The 20,576-nt window shown below is 37.7% G+C and overlaps 1 protein-coding gene across 2 annotated transcripts in view; it reads left to right on the top strand.

The window, feature by feature from the left end:
- TUSC3 (tumor suppressor candidate 3) overlaps window positions 1–20,576 on the top strand; it is a 124,177-nt gene that overhangs the window by 43,408 nt on the left and 60,193 nt on the right. Inside the window, exons 3-5 of one of the 2 annotated variants that reach the window (XM_061992716.1) lie at window positions 11,593–11,710; window positions 13,950–14,090; window positions 14,650–14,790. In XM_061992716.1, coding sequence (XP_061848700.1) covers window positions 11,593–11,710; window positions 13,950–14,090; window positions 14,650–14,790 — 400 coding nt within the window. The remainder of the gene's footprint in view (window positions 1–11,592; window positions 11,711–13,949; window positions 14,091–14,649; window positions 14,791–20,576) is intronic. The other variant, XM_061992717.1, reaches the window with a different exon arrangement.

The following is a 20,576-nucleotide window of genomic DNA, read 5'->3' as shown; positions in this document are numbered from 1 at the left end:
TTTTGCTTACAACTGTGTATTGTTTACTGTACTGAAAAATAGTTTATAAACTTCATCTTGTAATATGCCAGGCTAGCCATTTATGTACAGAAGCAACTAAAAATTGTTAAGCATAAAATGAAGGAAAAAAACCCAACACACTGCTTTGAGTTCATTTTGTTTAAATAAATGTGAAGTTGTGATCCATTTTTTTGTATGAAATAAAAGGGATTTAATGGGGTTGGTCGTACTGCACATAAAACCATTATCAGGAAAATTGACATTTTTAAATCAATGTTTGATTAATGGACAGGAGCAGTGAAAAGAAATACAGAACTGCAATATATGCATTTCTTTATTGTTAGCTATTCACTAGTTACTTTGCCTAAAGGGAAAATAGATTTTTAACTTAATCTGCAATGTTCTGTGAGGATGCTTTTGTCTAAGATTTAAGTTAACTGTTACTCATGAAAATAATTTCAGAACAATTGCATACAAAAACAAATCAATGTCATATTTCAAATAGAAAAAAGCACATAGACTGAAATGTTTGACTTTGAATAACTTTGTTACAGGAATTATTACTTTTTTTTTTTTTCCTCTCCTAAAGATTAAGCCTGGTTAGTTTATGCACCACAGGATTATCTAAAATAAAATGAGTCTGTCTTTTCCCTTTGGTGGATAGATTTTGACAGTTCAATATTTTATCTCTTCTAAATGTTCCATTTGTAAAGAACAAGGTTTCAGTATTTTCAAAAGGGAAGAAAATACATTAATGTGCTGCTTTCAATAGAGCTACATAAAATGCTAAGGATGAAAAACACAGCATTATACAAGAAAAGATAAACAACGAGATGGGGAGCAATGTTACGAAATGTGATCCTTTTGTGGATAAGAGCAGTGCATGTTAATCATCATTAGAGCAGGCCATTGCAGATTTGCACATTTGAGGCTAGAAGGATCACAAAACCATAGAATTGTTTCAGTTGGAAAAGATCTTTAAGATCATCAAGTACAATAGCGGTGGGATCTCATGAATATTTACAGATATCTAAATGGTGGAGGTTAGGAGGTTGGGACATCACTTTTTTCTATTGTATCTAGTGACAGGACAAGGGATAATGGAAAGAAGCTGGAATACAAAAAGTTCCATTTAATTACTGTGGGGGTGAGGGAGCCCTGGCACAGGCTGCCCAGGGAGATTGTGGAGTCTTCTTCTCTGGAGGTCTTCAAAACCCTCATGGACACGTTCTTATGTGACCTGATCTAGGTGGTCCTGCTTTGGTAGGAAAGTTGGACTAGATGATCTCTAAAGATCCTTTCCAACCCCTACCATCCTATGATTCTATGAAATGTTACCTAACACTGCCATAACCACCACTAAACTATGTTCCTAAGCACTTCAGGAATGGTGACCCAACCACTTCCCTGGGCAGCCTGTTGGAAAGGTTAACAACCCTTTTGATAAAAATCTTTTTCTTATATGTCAAATCTAAGCCTCTCCTGCCACAAATTGACACTGTTTCTTCTCATCTTGTCACTTGTAACTTGGGAGGAGAACACTCACCTTGTGACAACCTCCTTTCAAGTAGTCGTACAGAATGATAGGGCATCCCCTCAGCCTCCTTTTCTCCAGAACAACTCCAGTTCCTTCAGCCACTCCTCATCAGTTTTTTTCTCTATGTTCTGGTTTAGCAAGGAGCAGCTTTTGGCTTAGTAACAGGGGGAGCGGGTTGCAGTGAAGACCCGTTAAAGAGTTTGCGGACCCTCCCCCGGCTCCCGGGTTCACACCCACCTCCGGCCCGGCTGGGCCAATCTGGCGCCTCTGCGATCACTATTTAGGGGACGGGAATTTGAAATGCGAGTCAGGAGGTGTAAGAGGGATACAAGATGGAGGCGACCACGCGGACCCTTCGGCCAGAGAAGGAGGAAGGAAGGAGAAGCAGTAGACCGGAGACCCTTCTGCAGGCCGTGGCGAGAATGCAAGCTGTGCCCCTGAAACTTATGGAGATCCGTGGCAGGACTGAGAGCCACCAGCAGCTCCATGTGAGTGAGCCCGGACGGGCGAGGGACTGTGTGGGGAGACGGCCATGGCCCAGGCCGTGCTGGAGAGCCTGCACGCCGCAGAGCAGCCCCACACGAGAGGCAGAGAGGAGCTGCAGCCTTTGGAATGGGTGCACGTCGGAGCAGCCCGTGCAGGGCTGCCGTGTGTGTGAGCTACCCCACGGACTTGCAGGGAGGACTGGTGTGGAGTTGGCCCGTCCTGAGGAGGGACGAACGGCAGAAGCTATTGGGAGCAGACTGACTGAGACCCCCACTGCCTGCCCCCCGAACCGTTCGGGGGGGGCAAGGTAAAAACCCCGGGATCAGGGCTCTGAGCCCGGGAAGAGGGGAGGTGTGGCGGGAAGGTGTTCTTAAAAAGGCTGGTTGGACTCTTCATTGACGTATTCCTCTGTGTTGTTTCGTTTTGGTTATGTTTTGGGTTTTTGTGGGTATGTTTTAGTTGATGTTGCATTAAATTATTTTCTGTTTTTTTTTTCTTCCCCAAACCGAGTAGCCTGGTCTGCTTTGTCCTGAACCTTAAGCGGCAATTAAGCCCTCCCTGCCCTTGAGCAATTCTCAGCCTCCTCGGTACTCGAGGCTAATCGTGGTCTTTTGTTCCCTGATGGGCCTAAACCACGACACTCTAGATACTTCACCACTTCACTTGTTGCCTGTCTCTGGAAATGCTCTGGCACGTCAATAACCATCTTGTAATGAGGAGCTCAGAACCGCTCAAGTAGTGGCCTCACCAGTGTTGAGTGCGGGTCAATGACTTCCCTAATCCTGATGTCTACACTATTTCTGGTACAGGTCAGGACACTGTTAAGAGGTCATGTGTGTCCTATTTTGCTAAAGTAAGCTATATTCTTTTTGTATCTGATTTTTACATTTGATTGTATTTAAAACATTTGCTGTTAAAATGGGCCTCTGCTTACAGTAAAATCAATACAGGTGTTTTGAATGATTATGCCAACAAAGATGGAGACGTAGCTTCTTTCATTCAGAAAGACACTTTTGGCACACTTTAAAGTAAATGCAAAGTCAGTTTGGTGATCCAAGATCTTTGCCAGACTAAGAATTATTGTTCCTGTCTGTTGCTGAAAAGTGATGTAGTTTGGATGCTGCCTAGAGTCAGAGAAGTTACACATTTTTTATAAAACTTAGACACGTCTTAAACATTTTTTTAAAAGCCTTACTATCATGGTTTAGCAAGGAGCTGCTTTTGCTTGGTAACAGGGAGCGGGTTGCAGTGAAGACCTGGTATAAAGTTCTCAGACTCTCCCCCAGCTCCTGGGTTCAGACCCACCTCTGGCCTGCTGGGCCAATCTGTCACCTCTGTGATCACTATTTAGGGACGGGAATTTGAAGTGCTGGCAGGAGGTGTAAGAGTGATACAAGTTGGAGGCGACCACGCGGACCCCACAGTCAGAGAAGGAGGAGGGAAGGAGGAGCACCAGACCAGAGACCCCTCTGCAAGCCATGGCAAGAATGCAGACTGTGTCCCTGCAACCCATGGAGGGTAATGGCAGGACTGAGAGTTACCAGCAGCTCCATTTGAGTGCAGCCAGACGGGCGAGAGACTGTGTGGGGAGGTGGCCATGGCACAGGCTGTGCTGGAGAGCCTGCGCATCACAGAGCAGCCCCACACGAGAGGCAGAGAGGAGCTGCAGCCTTTGGGATGAATGCATGTTCCAGCAGCCTGGGCAGGGCTGCCATGTGTGTGAGAGACCCCACGGATGTGCAAGGAGGACCAGCATGGAGCCTGCCTACCCTGAGGAGAGACAAATGGCAGAAGCCATCAGGAATAGACTGACTGAAAGCCCCACTCCCTGCCCCCCTGAGCTGGTCAAGGGGGGAGGAGGTAAAAACATCAGGATTGGGACTCTGAGCCTGGGAAAAGGGGAGGGGTGGGGAGAAGATGATCTTAAAGGACTGGTTGTACTCTTCATAATTGTACCACTCTGTGTTGTTTTGTGTTGGTTGTGTTTTGAGGTTTTATGGTTATGCTTTAGTTGGTGGTGGATTAAATTATTTTCTGTTTTCTTCCCCAAGCCAAGTAGCCTGATCTGTTTTGTCCTGGACCTTAAGTGGCAATTAAGCCCTCCCTGCCCTTTGGCAATCCTCAGGTCTTTGGTACTTGAGGCTAATCGTGCTCTTTTGTTCCCTGATGGGCCTAAACCAGGACATTTACCTATCCATACAGAAAGTACCTATATTTTGAAAACCGACCAAATTTGTTTCAAGGGAATCCAAGGGTTTTACTTGTGCAGCAAGGAGGGCATGTAGCATTAGTCACATACATCACCTAAGAGTTAGGATTTGTGAAAGTGTGTGTAATTAATCCCAACGTGTTCTTAAAATGACACTGCAAAGAGGTCCCTCAGACTCCCGGTATTTCAATGAAACTTCTGTATGTAAAATATATCCTTTCAGTCAAACGAGATGAAACCAAAGCATATTATGTATTTTGTAGATATTTGCCAGCAAAAGTTACTTAAGACTTTTTTTTTTTCCAGTGGAATGAGAAGGATTTCTTTATCATTGTAGGAGATGAATATATAATCTTATATATCATCTTTTTTTTTTTTTAATGCTTTGTTTGCCAATTTTCCAAAACTTTACCTCTTCATCCAATGCTAGGCTTCTTTTTTCCTGATGTATGTCATATCATGTACAAGGTAGCATAATTGTCAGTTTTTCTGTTGACACAATTGGTTACATTCAATATGACATAGCTGGTATTGAGAGATGAATTAACCATAACAGTTTATATATCTTATGTGTTGTCGTATTTGAAGTCATTGTGGGGGTGGGATGTGTTTTTAACAGTTGAAGATGTTGGAACTTTTCCACACACATTTGGAAATGTGTTTGTTAAAACAGTTTTGATCCCAGGAAAATAAACTTGGTTAGTCTTAATTGCTTTTATACATTATTACTATACTTGATGTATATACCCCAAAACAGAATATTTGGAAACAGCTACTAATGGGCCCTTTGATGCACTGTGATGATGAGTCAGTTTGGATATTTTTGGTTCTGTGAACAATCAGAAATATTCTAACTCTAAACAGTGACTCCTTAGGATGTAAGGATAACTTCCCATTTTCCTTTGTGTTTAGGTACTCAGTCAACTAGATAGTTTGTCCCTGTTACCCACATCAGTCACATTACTGAAAAAAACTACGTATATAAGAACAACAAAGGAATGGTCACTGACAAAAAAAATCTTCACAAAGATAAGACTGTTTCTCAGACTGTACTTTTTGTTGCATCCAGGCAAACTACTGCTCTGACTTTCGATGCATTTTTTGGTGAAAATTCCCCCAGCTTTTCTGCTCTTTGTGTTCTTGCCTCTTGTGATCTGTTCCCTCATTCTATTCTCACTGCATTTCCCCAAAGAGATCAGCACCATTTTACCAACCAGATTTCAATGTCTCTCCTGCTCCACTTTCTTCATTATTACTGCTGTGATTTTCAATTGCATATGGACTTTAGCTCTAGCCTGCTGAAACCATCACTGTGCTAACTGTTCCTTTGCATCTTTCATTGTTATCATTAACTCATTTTTTTGTTTGTTGCTGTACCATCTAATCACTCCCTAAGCAAATTATATGTGGTCTTTTGTGAGCTCTGCTTCTCTCATCTCTCTATCAGAAGCAACCATCTCTTCTTTGCAGACAGGTACATATCAGAGATGTCTTATTTGTTGCCAAACAGTTCAGATTTGTGTGTGGTTCATTTTTCAGATTAATTATGTATTTCCATTTAGAAAGGGATATGTGGGTCAGAGAAATTAAGCCAGTCACTTGAAGGGTTTTTTTTTCACCAGCAGTTGAAGCCCATCCACAAAGAGATGCATATTTTGGTTTTTTGGGGGTTTTTTTTTGTTTTCTTTAGTGTTCCCTGAGAAGATTAGAGCAGTGTCAGAGGCTAAAGATGCAAAGTTTCAGTGCATACTCTGCCACTAGTTTATTATGAGATAATGATTAAAGTAAATTAGACATGTACACCTTTCTCTGAGTTTCAAGCTACCTGAAACAAGTGGATTTTATTTTGCATACTTTCTAATAAGCTTGTTTATGTCTCTAAATTCCCAAATGTTTCTTTAAAAAATGTAACTAAGCCTATTTGAATCATTGCAAATCAAGATTAAAGCCTAGAATCAGCATCATAAATGATCAGGATACAATTGGGGAAATTCAACAGAGAAAGACTGTACCAATGGCAGATGCTCACTTGTGGAGACAAACTTATAAACTACACAAGCTGAAAATTATGTTGTTTCAGTCCTGGACAATATTTAACAGTATTTTACTGCGTGAGCAATAAACCTGCTTCCAGTTTTTTAGAAAACAGAGTTTTTCAAAGACAGTATTTATGAATAAGAAACTAGAAAAAGCTGGTAATACAGAGCAGTTTGTGTAGCCCATAATTTTCTTCACACCCCTGTTGACCAGCCTACTGTAATTTTAAAAGCATCAGAGGTTTCATTATGTTGAAAGGAATGCTAATTACTCCCATTAGCTAAAGATACTTTATGAGTATCTATAAATACACACGTGTGTAAATATACATATAAATTATATATATATATTATATACAGAAGACATGAGAAGCATGGACCAATTTTACAGGAGTGGCACGTGCTTTCTAAAGACTTGTTTCACTTCAGTGATAAGGCTGATTTCTATTAGAAGTGATTAGTGGCATCTATTGAACAAGCTTGTAGTTAATGCAGAAAGCCTACTGCAGAAAGAGCTCAAAGTCAGCTGCTGTCGTGATTTAGCAAGGAGCTGCTTTTGCTTGGTAACAGGGAGCGGGTTGCAGTTAAGACCCAGTAAAGAGTTCTTGGACTTTTCCCCTGGCTCATGGGTTCAGACCCACCTCTGACCTGGCTGGGGCCAATCTGGCACCTCTGTGATCACTATTTAAGGGTGGGAATTTGAAGTGCTGGGGAGAAGGTGTAAGGTACAAGATGGAGGTGAACGTGTGGACCCCACAGTCAGAGAAGGAGGAAGGAAGGAGGAGCACCAGACCAGAGACCACTCTGCAAGCCGTAGCAAGAATGCAGGCTGTACTCCTGCAACCCATGGAGGGCAATGGCAGGCCTAAGAGCCACCAGCAGCCCTGTGTGAGTGCACCTGGACAGGTGAGAGACTGTGTGAGGAGGTGGCCTTGGCGCAGGCCGTGCTTGGAGAGCCTGCAGGCCATAGAGCAGACCCACACAGGAGGGGGAAAGGAGCTGCAGCCTTTGGGATGAATACATATTGGAGCACCCTGTGCAGGGCTGCCATGTGTGTGAGGGACCCCACAGACGAGCAGGGAGGACCAGTGTGGAGCCCCCCTGCACTGAGGAGAGATAAACAGCAGAAACCATCAAGAACAGACTGAGTGAAATCCCTATTCCCTGCCCCCGTGAGCTGTTTGGGGAGGAGGAGATAAAGACACCAGGATCAGGGCTCTGAGCCCTGGAAAAGGGGAGGAGTGGGGAGAAGGTGGTCATAGAGCGCTGCTTGTACTCTTCATAATTGTACCACTCGGTGGTGTTGTGTATTTGTTATGTTTTGGGGTTTTTTGGTTATGTTTTAGTTGGTGGTGGATTAAATTATTTTCTATTTTCTTCCCCAAGCCAAGTAGCCTGGTCTGTTTTGTCCTGGACCTTAAGTGGCAATTAAGCCATCCCTGCCCTTTGGCAATTGGCAAGTCATAGAATCATAGAATAGTAGAGTTGGAAGGGACCTTCAAAACAGTTTCTTTTATTCTTTCCTTAATATTCCATTTGTGTTTTCCTGGCTGTAATGTTGGACTAATAGAATAAAATTAATTTAATATAGCTCAAACTGTACAGTTCTGATTAACTGCTATAGACACCCACATAATTAATCTTTTAAATGAAACTTTATTATTTCATGAGGAACTCTTGTGTAATAGAAGAAACTTTAGAGCATTTGCTCAGCAGCTTTCTTTTGAGTATTTTGAATTTTCTGTGTAAAGCAAATAGCAGCATTCCCTTTTGATATGGTCACTATTTTCTAGTAGCTGGTTAATATTACTATTTTTGTTACTAATTCATGTGCTGCTGTTAAGATGAAATTCTTAAGAGATGACTGTAGCAGCAATAACATTTAAGTCTTCTCTATGTATTAAGAAATCGTGTCAAACTAACAAGAGCAGTGCTAACATGCTATTAACCTGATGAGTTCATAGCAAATGTAGTTCTGCCCTATGTCTTTATGTTATTATAATAATTTCATATAATCAACATTACTTCAGAGAAACAAATGGATAGAATTGATATTAACTGATGATAGAGGCAGATAAGAAGTGACAGAATTTACAGTATCTGATGTTAATTAGAGGCTGAATTATTTTCAGCCAAGTGTTTATGCTTTTTACAATTACTGCATATGATCTGAAAAGTAGTAAGCAATGCTACAAAATTTATTAATGTGATTGTATTAACATTATAACCATTGGAAAGTATATAGTAGTGTAGGACGTTCTCAGGAGTACTCAACATCAATTCACCAAAGGGAAATCATGTTTGACCAATGTGGTAGCCTTCTTATAATCAATCGCATGAGCGGCTGGATAGATGAGGACAGTGGATATCATCTACCTTAATTTCAGCAGGACTTTTGACACCATCTCCCCTAACATCCTCATTGAAAAGCTCAGACAGTGTGGCTTGGATGAGTGGATGGTGGGGTGGATCGAGAGCTGGCTGAATGACAGAGCCCAGAGGGTGGTGATCAATGGCACAGAGTCAGGTTGGAGGCCTGTGGCCAGTGGAGTTCCACAGGAATCGGTTCTGGGGCCAGTCTTGTTCAACATCTTCATCAACGACCTGGATGAGGGGACAGAGTATACCCTCAGCAAGTTCGCTGATGACACTAAACTGGAAGGACTGGCGGATTCCCCAGAAGGCTGTGCTGCCATTCAGCAGGATCTTGACTGCCTTGAGAGGTGAGCAGAGAGGAACTTCATGAGGTTCAACAAAGACAAGTGCAGTCCTTGGGAGGAAGAGCTCCAACTCACCCTCTACTCTGCCTTTGTAAGGCTACATCTGGAGTACTCTGTCTAGTTCTGGGATCCCAAGTTCAAGAGAGACAGGGAACTTCTAGACAGAGTGCAACGGAGGACTGGAAGACCTGCAACTGTTTAGCCTGGAGAAGAGACAACTAAGGGGAGAACCTCATCAACACCTATAAATATGTAAAGGAGTGTCAAAAGGATGGAGTGAGGGTTTGGTTTGGTTTTTTTTTTTTTTCTGTAATGCCCATGCACAGGACAAGGAGTAATGGACACAAGCTGGAACCCAGGAGAATCCACTTAAAGAAAACTTTATTTACTGTAAGAGTGAGGGAGCCCTGGCAGAGGCTGCCCAGGGAGGTTGTGGAGTCAACCCCCCCCGGCACATGTTCCTGTTTTGCCTGATCAAGGTGAACTTGCTTTAGCAGGTGGTTTGGACTAGATGATCCCTAGGGTTTCCTTCCAACCCCTACCATTCTGTGATTTTCTGATTCTGTGTTCTTCAGTTCTGTATGTGCTAATCCTGTATCTTTGTATTCCTGTCTTTGTTTCACTGTTGCTGCTATGAGGGATATATTACAGCATACTCTACTATCTTCAGTGTGGGGATGGAATTGTGCTTTGAATCTGTTACTAAGACAACCTTTTGCAAAATCATACTTTCTGAAGTGTAGTTTCTAGCTAGTAATTCAAAATAGTTCAGAGATGCAAAATACATGGAGATGAATGGGAACAAGAGTCTTCTCTCAAATAAAGGGAGTATAACTGGAGTATCTGCATTTCCCAGAAATACTGTTTCATCGTAAGGTAAAGGTAGACTGAGAAGAATGATGACATCAAGAGGAAGTGATTTTTATCTTGTTCTTATAATAAAAATGGTCCAGTTTTAATATAGCTGGTTTAACAGAGCAGTGTCCTGCAGATATTAAGATTTTGCAGCATTCCTTTGATGTTGTCTGACTGCCCTCTTCAGGTTGACAGTGAATATGTTAGTCTGCTTAATGTTACTATCTTTCTAGAAATGACTAATGTAATGCCTAAATCACTTTTTTCTCTTGTTTTAATAATTGCAAGCTTTGCCTATTGAGTTAGTATCTTGAGTAACAATTTTTACTCTATTGGGTAATAAGAGTGAAAGTTGAGTTTTGTTGTGCTTTGTGAGATTTATTCTTTGGGGAAATAGGAGATAATAACATCATTTTAACTTTTTGCTATGATAGATTTTTTTCATGTACAGTAGATTCCCTGATAAAACACACCTCTGCTGAGTTGTATGTAATATATTTCATGCCTAAGGCTAACCTCTGTTATGAGGAAACAGGGAGGGTTCAATGATATCTGTGGTCTTTTCATCCTCTTCCCCCTCTTTGCTCTTGCAAACTACAATATATATTTTGTATTTAGTGCAGAGTTTCTTTTGCAACAAACAGATTTTTTTGCATCTACAACTTTTAAATAAACAACGTTCTGCACCGTCAAACACATGGAACTGTTTTTATAGAAACACTGTTTTGAGAAAAGCTGCAGAATACTTTTTTTTTTTTTTAATACTACTTCTGCTATTACCATGTGCAAAGACACGTTGCCAAGTGGCCAAACCTTGGTTTGGATTCCACAGCATATATGATTAATTAGTAGTATGGAAATAATTGGCAAAGGAGCCTGTGTAAAGCTCAGAATTCTTCAGCTGCGATTACTTTTACTTTCTTCTCAGTACAGATGGGGCAAAGTTGTTTATTTTGCAGTGGTTTCTGATTTTTGGTTGTTTGGATTTTATTTTTTCTTAAAATGAAGGAATGAATGAACAAAATCCAAACAAGCAAAAAAATCTCACCTCCATTATAGAGTCGTGAGTAAGGGCAAGGGAAGGCTTTCTGACAAATTTGAGTATTAGCGATATGACTTTCTAATAATGATAGGAAACATTATTTAACTCTATATGTTGTGCAAAATTATCTTTTTTCACTTCTAAATGAAGCTTTGTAGAAATGATCTTGAGTATATTACGCTAATTGCAAGCCTGCTGTTCATTTATTTGGTATAGTTTCCCCAGTGCTTGGGAGTTTCTAGGACTCTGCTTTTAGTAAGATAACTACTGTCACATCTCTGTGTTATTTTTCCAGTAGTTTCAGAATTCCTTGTGTGCAGCCGTCTCCAGCAAGTAAATCCTGGTATTGTACTCAAGGACCATGTAAGCATCTCCTTGCAAGGATCTGTTAGCAGATTTGTGTGATTCCTGCCACTCAGGCCACTCCTTTTTTTTTTTATTTTCTGAGACTTTTAAATAGGAAAAACACTGTTTATTAATATTATCTTGGGATGTCTCTGGTATAGTTTAACACATTTCTAATTTTGGAAAAGGGAAGTCTGAAGAAAAGAGTTGTGTAATTAGCTGACACCTTTTTCATTGATAGTAATGACGTTGAGAATGATACTACTACAAGTGTAGTTCATCTGACTGCTGTATCTGGTTATAGAATCTTTATTTGCCAGCAAATGCCACATGAATGTACATTTGTTTCTTTTCCTTAACAGGCAAGCTAATGAAGAATATCAAGTGCTGGCTAATTCTTGGCGCTATTCATCTGCTTTTTCAAACAAATTGTTTTTCACAATCGTGGATTATGATGAAGGTGCAGATGTATTTCAACAGGTAAATGTTGGATACTGTATAACATTCTTAATTTTTAGAAGTACACGTTGATTTGCTAAATGATATGAGGCAAATTATTTTCTGTTTGTGAGTGTGTATCTCTGTGTTTTGTGTAGAAATTCTTCCTGGTTAAAAACACAAGGCACTGCAGTTTCTCTGTTAGCAGAGACAGGTTGTACCAGTAGCCAATTCTAGTATTTTCCTAATATACTTTATAGTATTTGTTTATAGGTTACATTATACGTGTTTGAAATTTTTTGGCAACCAATTTTTAATATAATTGTTTAGAATTGAGTGCAATGCAACTAACATTTTGGTTTTAAAGGTTTCTCATGGGGGAAGAAAGTTCTTAAATGCCTTTTAATTGCTTTTATGTAGTCCAGTATTTTTCAACTCCAGTAATATTTGTGTTAGTCTGGAAGTTCTTCAGGGAAAAGAGTTTGTTTTAGTTTTTATATATTGGCTACGAAGAGTGGAAATATCAATTGTTGGAGACCAATCTAAGGCTACATTTAAACTTGAGTAGTTGGGGCACAGTGCTTCCCTTGAAAATTAAGACTAGATACTGACATACTTTTCTCTGATATTTGTGTATTGATTGCAGAAGTAATATGTTTTGAAATTTTCTGTATTTTTAAACACCTTTTGGTGAAATACGTGATTTAATATTTTCAGGGAAAAAATTTAGTATTTATTTTTAAAATACATAATTTTAAAAGTTTAACTACTTTGTTTGGTAAATAGTTTTTCTTCCAATTGACACCTTTGACTGTATTGTGTAAAGAATGATTATTAATGGCTTAAGATTTTGCTTCAAAAACATTATTTCAGGTAAGGTTTAAAATTGTCTTTCATTATCCTTAACAGTTACAATAATACCAAAGGTGGTGTTTGATCTTGCCTTAAGAGGATCAATACATAGTAGAAGAGTAACTAGATAAAATATTTAAGTTTTTAAATTGAGAAATACAGTGTTAAGAATAAGAGATGATAGTGACTGTTTTAAAGTGGATTTGGGAGAAACCTGTAGTGTCTGTGTACAAACAAGTATGTGGTGCTGATGCCATAGCAAAAAAAAACCCCAAAAGTTATGTGACTTGATTTTTCAGATTTTGCTCTGTTTATAGAGAAGTAACAAAGCAGTTGCAAACCAACTCCACCAAAACTCATACGATGTCAGAAAGTATCTGTGTCTTACAAAGTATTTTATTGTACTATTTCACATTTGCCTTAGCCTTTCTCTGAATATTTTTTCTGGAAACACTGTTTTAAGACTTTTTTAAAAAAAATTCAAATCAGTTCATTAAAGAGGACTATTTTTTGCTAAGATAAAAAAGTTTTAATTTTTGGTGATTTATATTGATAAATTCAGGTCTATAATGAAACTTATTTTTTGATAGTGCAATAAAACTCATTTTTTGGGAATGAAGCAAGTTTACTCTGCCTTTGTTATTTAAAGATCACCATTTTCCATCACGTTATAAATACTTCTTCTGATTTTGTTTATGTTTTCTTTTTTTCAAGAATTTTATTTTATCCTTTCTGAGATGGACTGAATATAGAGGAATTTTACATAGTAAAATGCTACCTTGCAGAGTCAAAAATTAAAGTGGAAAATGTAAACGTAAATCTATTTGTTGATTGCCTGAGTTTTTTTGGTATACCATAAATAGTTCCAGTGACATCAATATATGGATTAACAGTCATGTAATTTCTAGGGCCAGTTAGTAAGCTAGTTCTCTCAGCTTTACTGGATTCATACGAGACTGGTTTACTAGGGAGCAGATTGTCTTGAAGCCAGTGGAAGGCTAGATGAGTAGTTTCATTAACTTTAGACTGGTGAGAGATAGACAGGACAAACAATGTCAAACTATTTGAACACTTAATTTTCCTCCCCTGGAATTATAACCTAATATGCTATAATAGCTGGGAAGGATGTGAAGTCTGTTTTACTGATTACAGGAAAGTTCTTACAGTGGATAAAAACTTAAGATACTCTGAATCAGAAAAGCCTGTGGGTGAAATAATCAGAATAATTCAATACCCCAAGGAATCTACTGGAATGAATATTCTGAGCACTTTTTTTGCAGTACAATACACGAAGATGTATCAAAAAAAGTACTATATGGAGGCAAATTACATTTTTCATGATAATTAGACTTATGTCTTATACATAAAAGGTAAACATTTTTGAGGGTAGAGTTACTAATTTTTTTTGCCCCTTTTTCTGGTTTTGTAGCTCAATATGAACTCTGCTCCGACTTTCATGCATTTTCCTCCAAAAGGCAAGCCCAAGAGAGCTGACACATTTGACCTGCAGAGAATCGGATTTGCAGCTGAACAGCTAGCTAAATGGATAGCTGACAGAACAGATGTTCATGTAAGTCTTTCGACAGTTTTAAAAGTTGAAACCAAATATACCTTTGTAGTCTGAAACACGCTGATGACAAATTCCATCTTTCCTTAATAGCCTTTTCCTCAAGTGTACATTCTAGAACACATTAAAAAAAAAATCATGGTACTTGTGTTAACTGCTGAAGTTTGCTGATCGTATTCCATTCTTGCTTTGTTAGATTTTTATGTAGTCTTATTCTGAGTGAAAACAAGCAGTGCTATTGTGATAATTAATTGTTAAAAATAAATCACGCTTTGCAAAACTATATACAAAACAGATTCAAAGGTAGATGCTCCTAGTTCAGACACAAGCTGCAAATCTGTTGAAGAAATAAGGTTTTGTAGTTGACAGTTCAAAAAAATGCTTAATGATTTTTTCATATAATGTGGTTATTCAGGGACATACTATTTTTTCTTACTTAAGTATATATTTAGGGATTAGTCTTTCTGACATTGAAACCAGATTTTGGATGCTCTTTCTTTGTTTAAGTGGAAGATGATCTATGTGTTTATTTCTAATCTCTATTTGTATATATCTTTTCCAGATTAGAGTGTTCAGGCCTCCTAACTATTCTGGTACAATTGCATTGGCTCTTCTGGTATCTCTTGTTGGTGGTCTATTATACTTGCGAAGAAATAACCTTGAGTTCATCTACAACAAAACTGGCTGGGCCATGGCAGCTCTGGTATATTTTACTTAAGTGTTTTAAGGATTATATTTTACTTAATAATAAGGATTATATTTTACTTAATAATATGCTTTTCATTAATTTCTTATCTTAGCATATGTTTCTTGCGCAGTAAATTAAAACCACTGCATTGTTTAGAACAGTAGTATCACAGAAAGATACGTTAATTTTGAGACATTCATGTAAGCAATATCAGTTACAAGCGATTCGCTGAAAATTAGCAAATCCTGACATAACTGCAGATTGTTTGAACTTGAAGAATAATTTCTAAGAAAATGTTACTAATGTTCACTGCTTTTGTTCAACTTGCCCTTATTTTTACAAAACCGGTAATATGAGTAGTTATAGGCATTAATATCCGACTGTATCTCTTTAGAGTAATAAAAGGTTACAAGAAGTAATCACAAAAAAAGTTATAAATTATAAAAGAATTAAGAAATAAAGGAAAATGGTGGAATTATTTCAAAACTGTTTCAATAGTACTGACCTTAACATCGGACTGTTAACCTAAATAAGAATACACCAGTTTTATAGAGATTAGTCTTAGGAAGTTTGAAAACTAGCAGATAGTCTATTTTGAAATATTGGTAAATTAAGCCTCTAGGGACTTAAATAATGAATTTTAGTTTAATGTGCTTCATATTGTATTGCAATGAGTTTATTTGTATCATAGTTTTCAAGTAACTACATGGAATAATGAAAAATGTGGGCCATGAATCATAGCCAGCTGTCTCAGTTTAAGATAGGAAATAGCATGCAAGGATAATATGTGACAATTAAGATGTATCAATCATTGCTCTGCTATCATTGTGGCTGACAGAAGAGAAAAAAATGGAATTAATAGCATCTAAGGCTTAATTTTCAGGGTCACGGGATCAGGACCTTAGTTATCATGACTAGAGCATTGTCTAGAGCTGTAAAATCCGACTCAACTTTTTACAGCTTAATTCCGTATTAGCAAAACATTAACTGAAAATAGTGCCTTTTCAGAAATGTATCCATGTGTATTGTACAACGTAAGACAAACTCTTCTTTTTCTGCATAGATGATTATTTATTCATTTTATTAAAGACTCTTTCTCAACTTTTCTCAGTATAAACCTTCCTTGAAATCACATGGCTAGAATTGTAGATGGAATACAAGTTTATTTCTGCATCAGCATTCATATTTTATTACTTACCTAGACTTCCTTTCCTACAAAAGGGTGGACCAGATGGTCTCTTAAGGTCTCTTCCAACCTGTGCTATTCTATGATTCTTTCTATTTTACCTCTGCTAGGATGTTGTTTATATATCCTGCAATTGCTTTTGAACTTTCAAAGCCACTTCATATTGATGATTTTCTGTCCTGCTCTAATTCAACAATATAAGAAGATACCTTCTTTTGTGACACTTTCAGCTTTTTTTTACAGCCTTTATTACGTCAGTTCAAAGATGAAGTTACCTAGTACCTGTTAGACTATAACTCATTTTTATATCTAAATGATTAGTAATATCTTAAAGCAAGCTCTTTTTTTCAGAGTTACTTAATATTTGGCATTACTCTTGAATAATGGTTAGTGATAATGCTGTTTTCTCTCATGTGCATATCATATCATCTATTAGTGTACATGGCATACAGTCTTGGTTTAAACAGTTTGTTAATCTACATTGTACATAGAGAAAGGAATAAAGAACAAGATTTCAAATAAACCACCCACAGGACTAGATTTCAATTAGAATGATGTTTCCATTTTATGAAGAGAGCCAAAGGGAGAGTGTCTTCTTTGTTCCAGGATGTCATTTGGAGTATCCTGAGCTCTAACACATTTTTGACAGTTCTCTTTCAAAATAAGTCTGTCAGATTTATTTCTCTATATTTTCCTGGATTACCAGATTTACAAAGAGAATACCTTTTAAAGATACACTACCACCAGATATGTATCAGTTTCTTTTGGACTCCTAATATTTAGAGGTCATCTCAGTAAAAAAATGATTGGCACACCAAAATAGATGTTTGTGTCAAAAATCAAATAAAGACATGTAATCAGTATATTTCTTTTGTTCAACCATGTACTGTAACTCTGGAGACGGTATTTTTATTTAAATTTCATACCTCAGGGTTTCAGGTTGGACATTTAATGTTTGAATGTTTTATGGAATTGAAGGTTTTTTTCTTGCCGATTTTGATAATCAGTTCCTCAAAAATAATTCTACTAATATCTGCACTTAATAAATAGTTGAAGACATAGTTGACTTCCTAATTAAATTAAGAAAATTAACACATTGATTCTTTCTGAAAATATTGGCTGTTCTCCTTAGCAGCAGCTGGACATTTTTCATGGAACTGTAAATTGCAATGTAGAGAATTATAATCATATTCAACTGAACCCCTGTTAACAGGGACTATAACCAAAGTCGACATAACATGTAAGGAAACTTTATTAATGCTATTTAGTAATTGTCGTCTGGGTTATTGTATTGACAGGCAATTATAGAGTCAAAAGAAATACAAATAGCATTAATGTCATTTATTGTTGTTGATAATACTTTTTCCTGTAAAGTTCTGTTTACTTTAAAAATTAATGGCATTTAGACGATGTTTTATAAAAGAGTCCTATATCTGAAACTATCTAGCCATTAATCATGGTGTTCCCAGTGGTTCCTTTTTATAGTCATTACTGTTGTTTACCTTCACAATGTTCTCAAAGCCTCATAATGCAAAATTATTTTTTAGCAAAGATTATGTAGTTACCAGAGGTCATTTTGGTTTTGTTCAGATCTACACTTGTTCCCTCTAATTAGGGCAAGAAGCCAGTCAGCACACTGAATCGAGATATTTCCTTTTATTGCTGTTCTGCAGAACAAGGTGCTAGGCATCTGAGAGCAGCCGGCATAACTTCCTGAAAACAAATAGGGTCTTATATACAGAACAAAAACAAAGGAGAAACTTCAGCAAAATACATGATTGGTGACTTGTGCTTGTATTATGAATATTCTTCTGCATATGTCTATTTACTTACCTTGTTATACTCAAGTGATCCCATATTTATATGTAGGGTCTCCTCCTAGGTGTGTGGGTTTAGTATTGTAATTATCTATGGTAACTAGAGGTTGTATCTTCATCGTATTGGCTACCACCAAATTCTTGCTCAATATAATATCCTGCTATAGGTTGTGCTCAGACAATAGTTAACCACAACATGTATCTTTAACAGCACGTAGTTTTGGGACTTCTTATTCTCTCGAGGACTTCCCATTCTCATTGCTGTAGTTTCAAATTTGATTGTCATGGTTGCTTAATTTGTAAATCACTACTCTTTTAACATCACATGGGCATATGAGTTAAATGTTTTAAGCTCTTTTTGGTAAAATCATCAGGGATTTCAGATTGCAGACTTTTGCATAGATGGTCTCAGTTCTGTAAAATGACTAGGAAATGCCAAGATCCATAGAAGAAAACGGAAGGTCAGTAATATATTCATTTTAAGGTATTGTGTAGTTATAATTCTCTTACATGGTGCTTTTTTTCTACAAGTGAAAGAGCTTCTTTTTTCATAAAAATTCATTAAAAGGAAAAATGGAGAAGATGGTGGCTAGTTAAGGGGAGAGAGTCATGCTTAATGAAATGCTTTTATGAAGGGTGCAAATAAGAAATAATTTTAAAGAAGTATGTTCTTCATTTCTTTTTTCTTTCCTGAAGTATAAAACCTGAATTAAACAGGGAAACCCTGTCAAGATGCATTAAAAACTTCAGGAAACCCATGGTTTTGACAGGAATATTAGCAAATTTTTTTCCTTACTGGCAGTTCTTTTTGCAGATGATGCAGAACTGAGAAAGCAGAGGAGTTTGTTATTTTTTTCTAAAAGCTGCAGTTATGGGGTTGGATTGTTTTTGAGGATGTGTTTTACTGCTAAATAGAGAATTATAGAATTTCAAGGGCTGGAAGGGACCTTGAAAGATCATCTAGTCCAATCCCCCTGCCAGAGCAGGCCACCTAGAGTAGGTCACACAGGAATTCGTACAGGTGGGTTTTGAATGTCTCCAGAGGATACTCATCAACCCATTTGGGCAGCCTGTTCCAGTGCTCCCTCACCCTCACAGTGAAGAAATTCTTCCTTGTATTTCTTTGGAACCTCTTATGTTCCAGCTTGTCCCCATTGCCCCTTGTCCTATCATTGGACATCACTGAGAACAGCCTGGCTCCATCCTCCTGACACCCACCCTTTACATATTTGTAAACATTAATGAGGTCACTTCTTAGTCTCCTCTAAGCTAAAGAGCCCCAGCTCCCTCAGCCTTTCATCATAAGGGAGATGCTCCACTCCATCATCTTGATGGCCCTGTGGTGAACTTCCTCCAACAGCAACCTATCCTTGAACTGAGGGGCCCAGAACAGGAAACAACATTCATTAGCCATATAGAAAATAATTTAATTTCATTTAAAATGAAATACTTTCATCCTGAAATTCAGTAACTGAAAACTGTATCATTGCAAATAGACAAATCTCTTGTTTTCTCTTCCTTGTTTTTCAGAGCTTTTTAGTTTTTTTGAAGAGCTTTTATGTTCCCGAATATGGGAAACTTATTTAAATGAAAACTGAACAGTGCCCCTCTGCCTGATTGAAAGATCTATTCCTAAAAATTGAAAAAAAAAAATTCTCAGCATTAAGTGACTCTGCTGTTTTTGGTAGCAGGAGAATGGAGGAAGTAAAAAATATTAACTAGATTTTTATTTTATATCTGCAGTGATACCAAAAAGTTGTGTCTCATAGGTAGTATTTCCAGTACTGTTTTAGGAGAACATTTAGGAATGCAATTTTTAGTGATCCATCTAATGGTTTTGACTCACTTTCAGAATAGACTTTTAGATAGGCATTCATTAGCAAGACCAGAGCTTTCATCTCAGACATGGATTCCAATGCCAGTTCACACAAGACCATTGAACTGGTTTTGTCCTCAACATTAGGTTGTGCAACAGCAAAGCTATTAGCAGTTTCATCCCCTCATTGAAGCACAGCACAGTCTGGTAGTATCTTGTATGCCTTAGGCATTTTTACTTTTAACATTACCCAGCAGACTTTTAGAATGGCAAACCAGGATGGCAGTCACAGTACATAATATCCCAAAAGATATATGTTTTGAGATCACATCCAAAATTTATCCCCTAGATTATTTTAGACTTTAACTTAAATCATATTGTTCATCTATGGATATTTTTCCCTCTGATGTGCTAGCACAAAGATGAAGATGACCTCCAGTCCTTAGAAATTTGTAGAGTCTTGTCCTTCTATACCGATAACAAGAAGCAATTTGGATTCTTGTCAAGACTCTTCATTTCTTAAGCAGGCAGAACAAAAGGTATAATCTGGACAAATTTATATTGTTTTAGATAAGGAGTGCTACGTTTTAGACAAAAGTACAGGAGCTGAGAGTTTACCTGTTCAGTTGGCTAGAATGTGGGCTGCTAGGGGGCTTTTTAAAACATTTTCTTTACCAGGCTGGCACTGTATTTTTCTGAATGTAATTTTCAGCTTTATTGTATGTGTATGTGTGCCTGTGGAATCTGGGAAGGCAAAGTCTGTGCCCAAGTTAGAAGGCAACTGCCTAGGAGTTGACAATTGTCAAAATATGTCAAGTCACTTGAATGTGACTTGAATGAGATAAAAAATATGTGTTTACTGTTGTTGTAAGAGTTAATGGCTATTAGAAATGTATTCTGTGCTGATATATTCCACAGATCTGGTGCCATACAGTACATCATCAGTTGTTGCTCCAAAAGAGCTTGAAGTGTATCATGGCTA

Source organism: Colius striatus, chromosome 3, assembly GCF_028858725.1.
Source record: "Colius striatus isolate bColStr4 chromosome 3, bColStr4.1.hap1, whole genome shotgun sequence".
Classification (NCBI taxonomy): Eukaryota; Metazoa; Chordata; class Aves; order Coliiformes; family Coliidae; genus Colius; species Colius striatus.
This window is presented reverse-complemented; position numbering and strand designations above follow the sequence as displayed.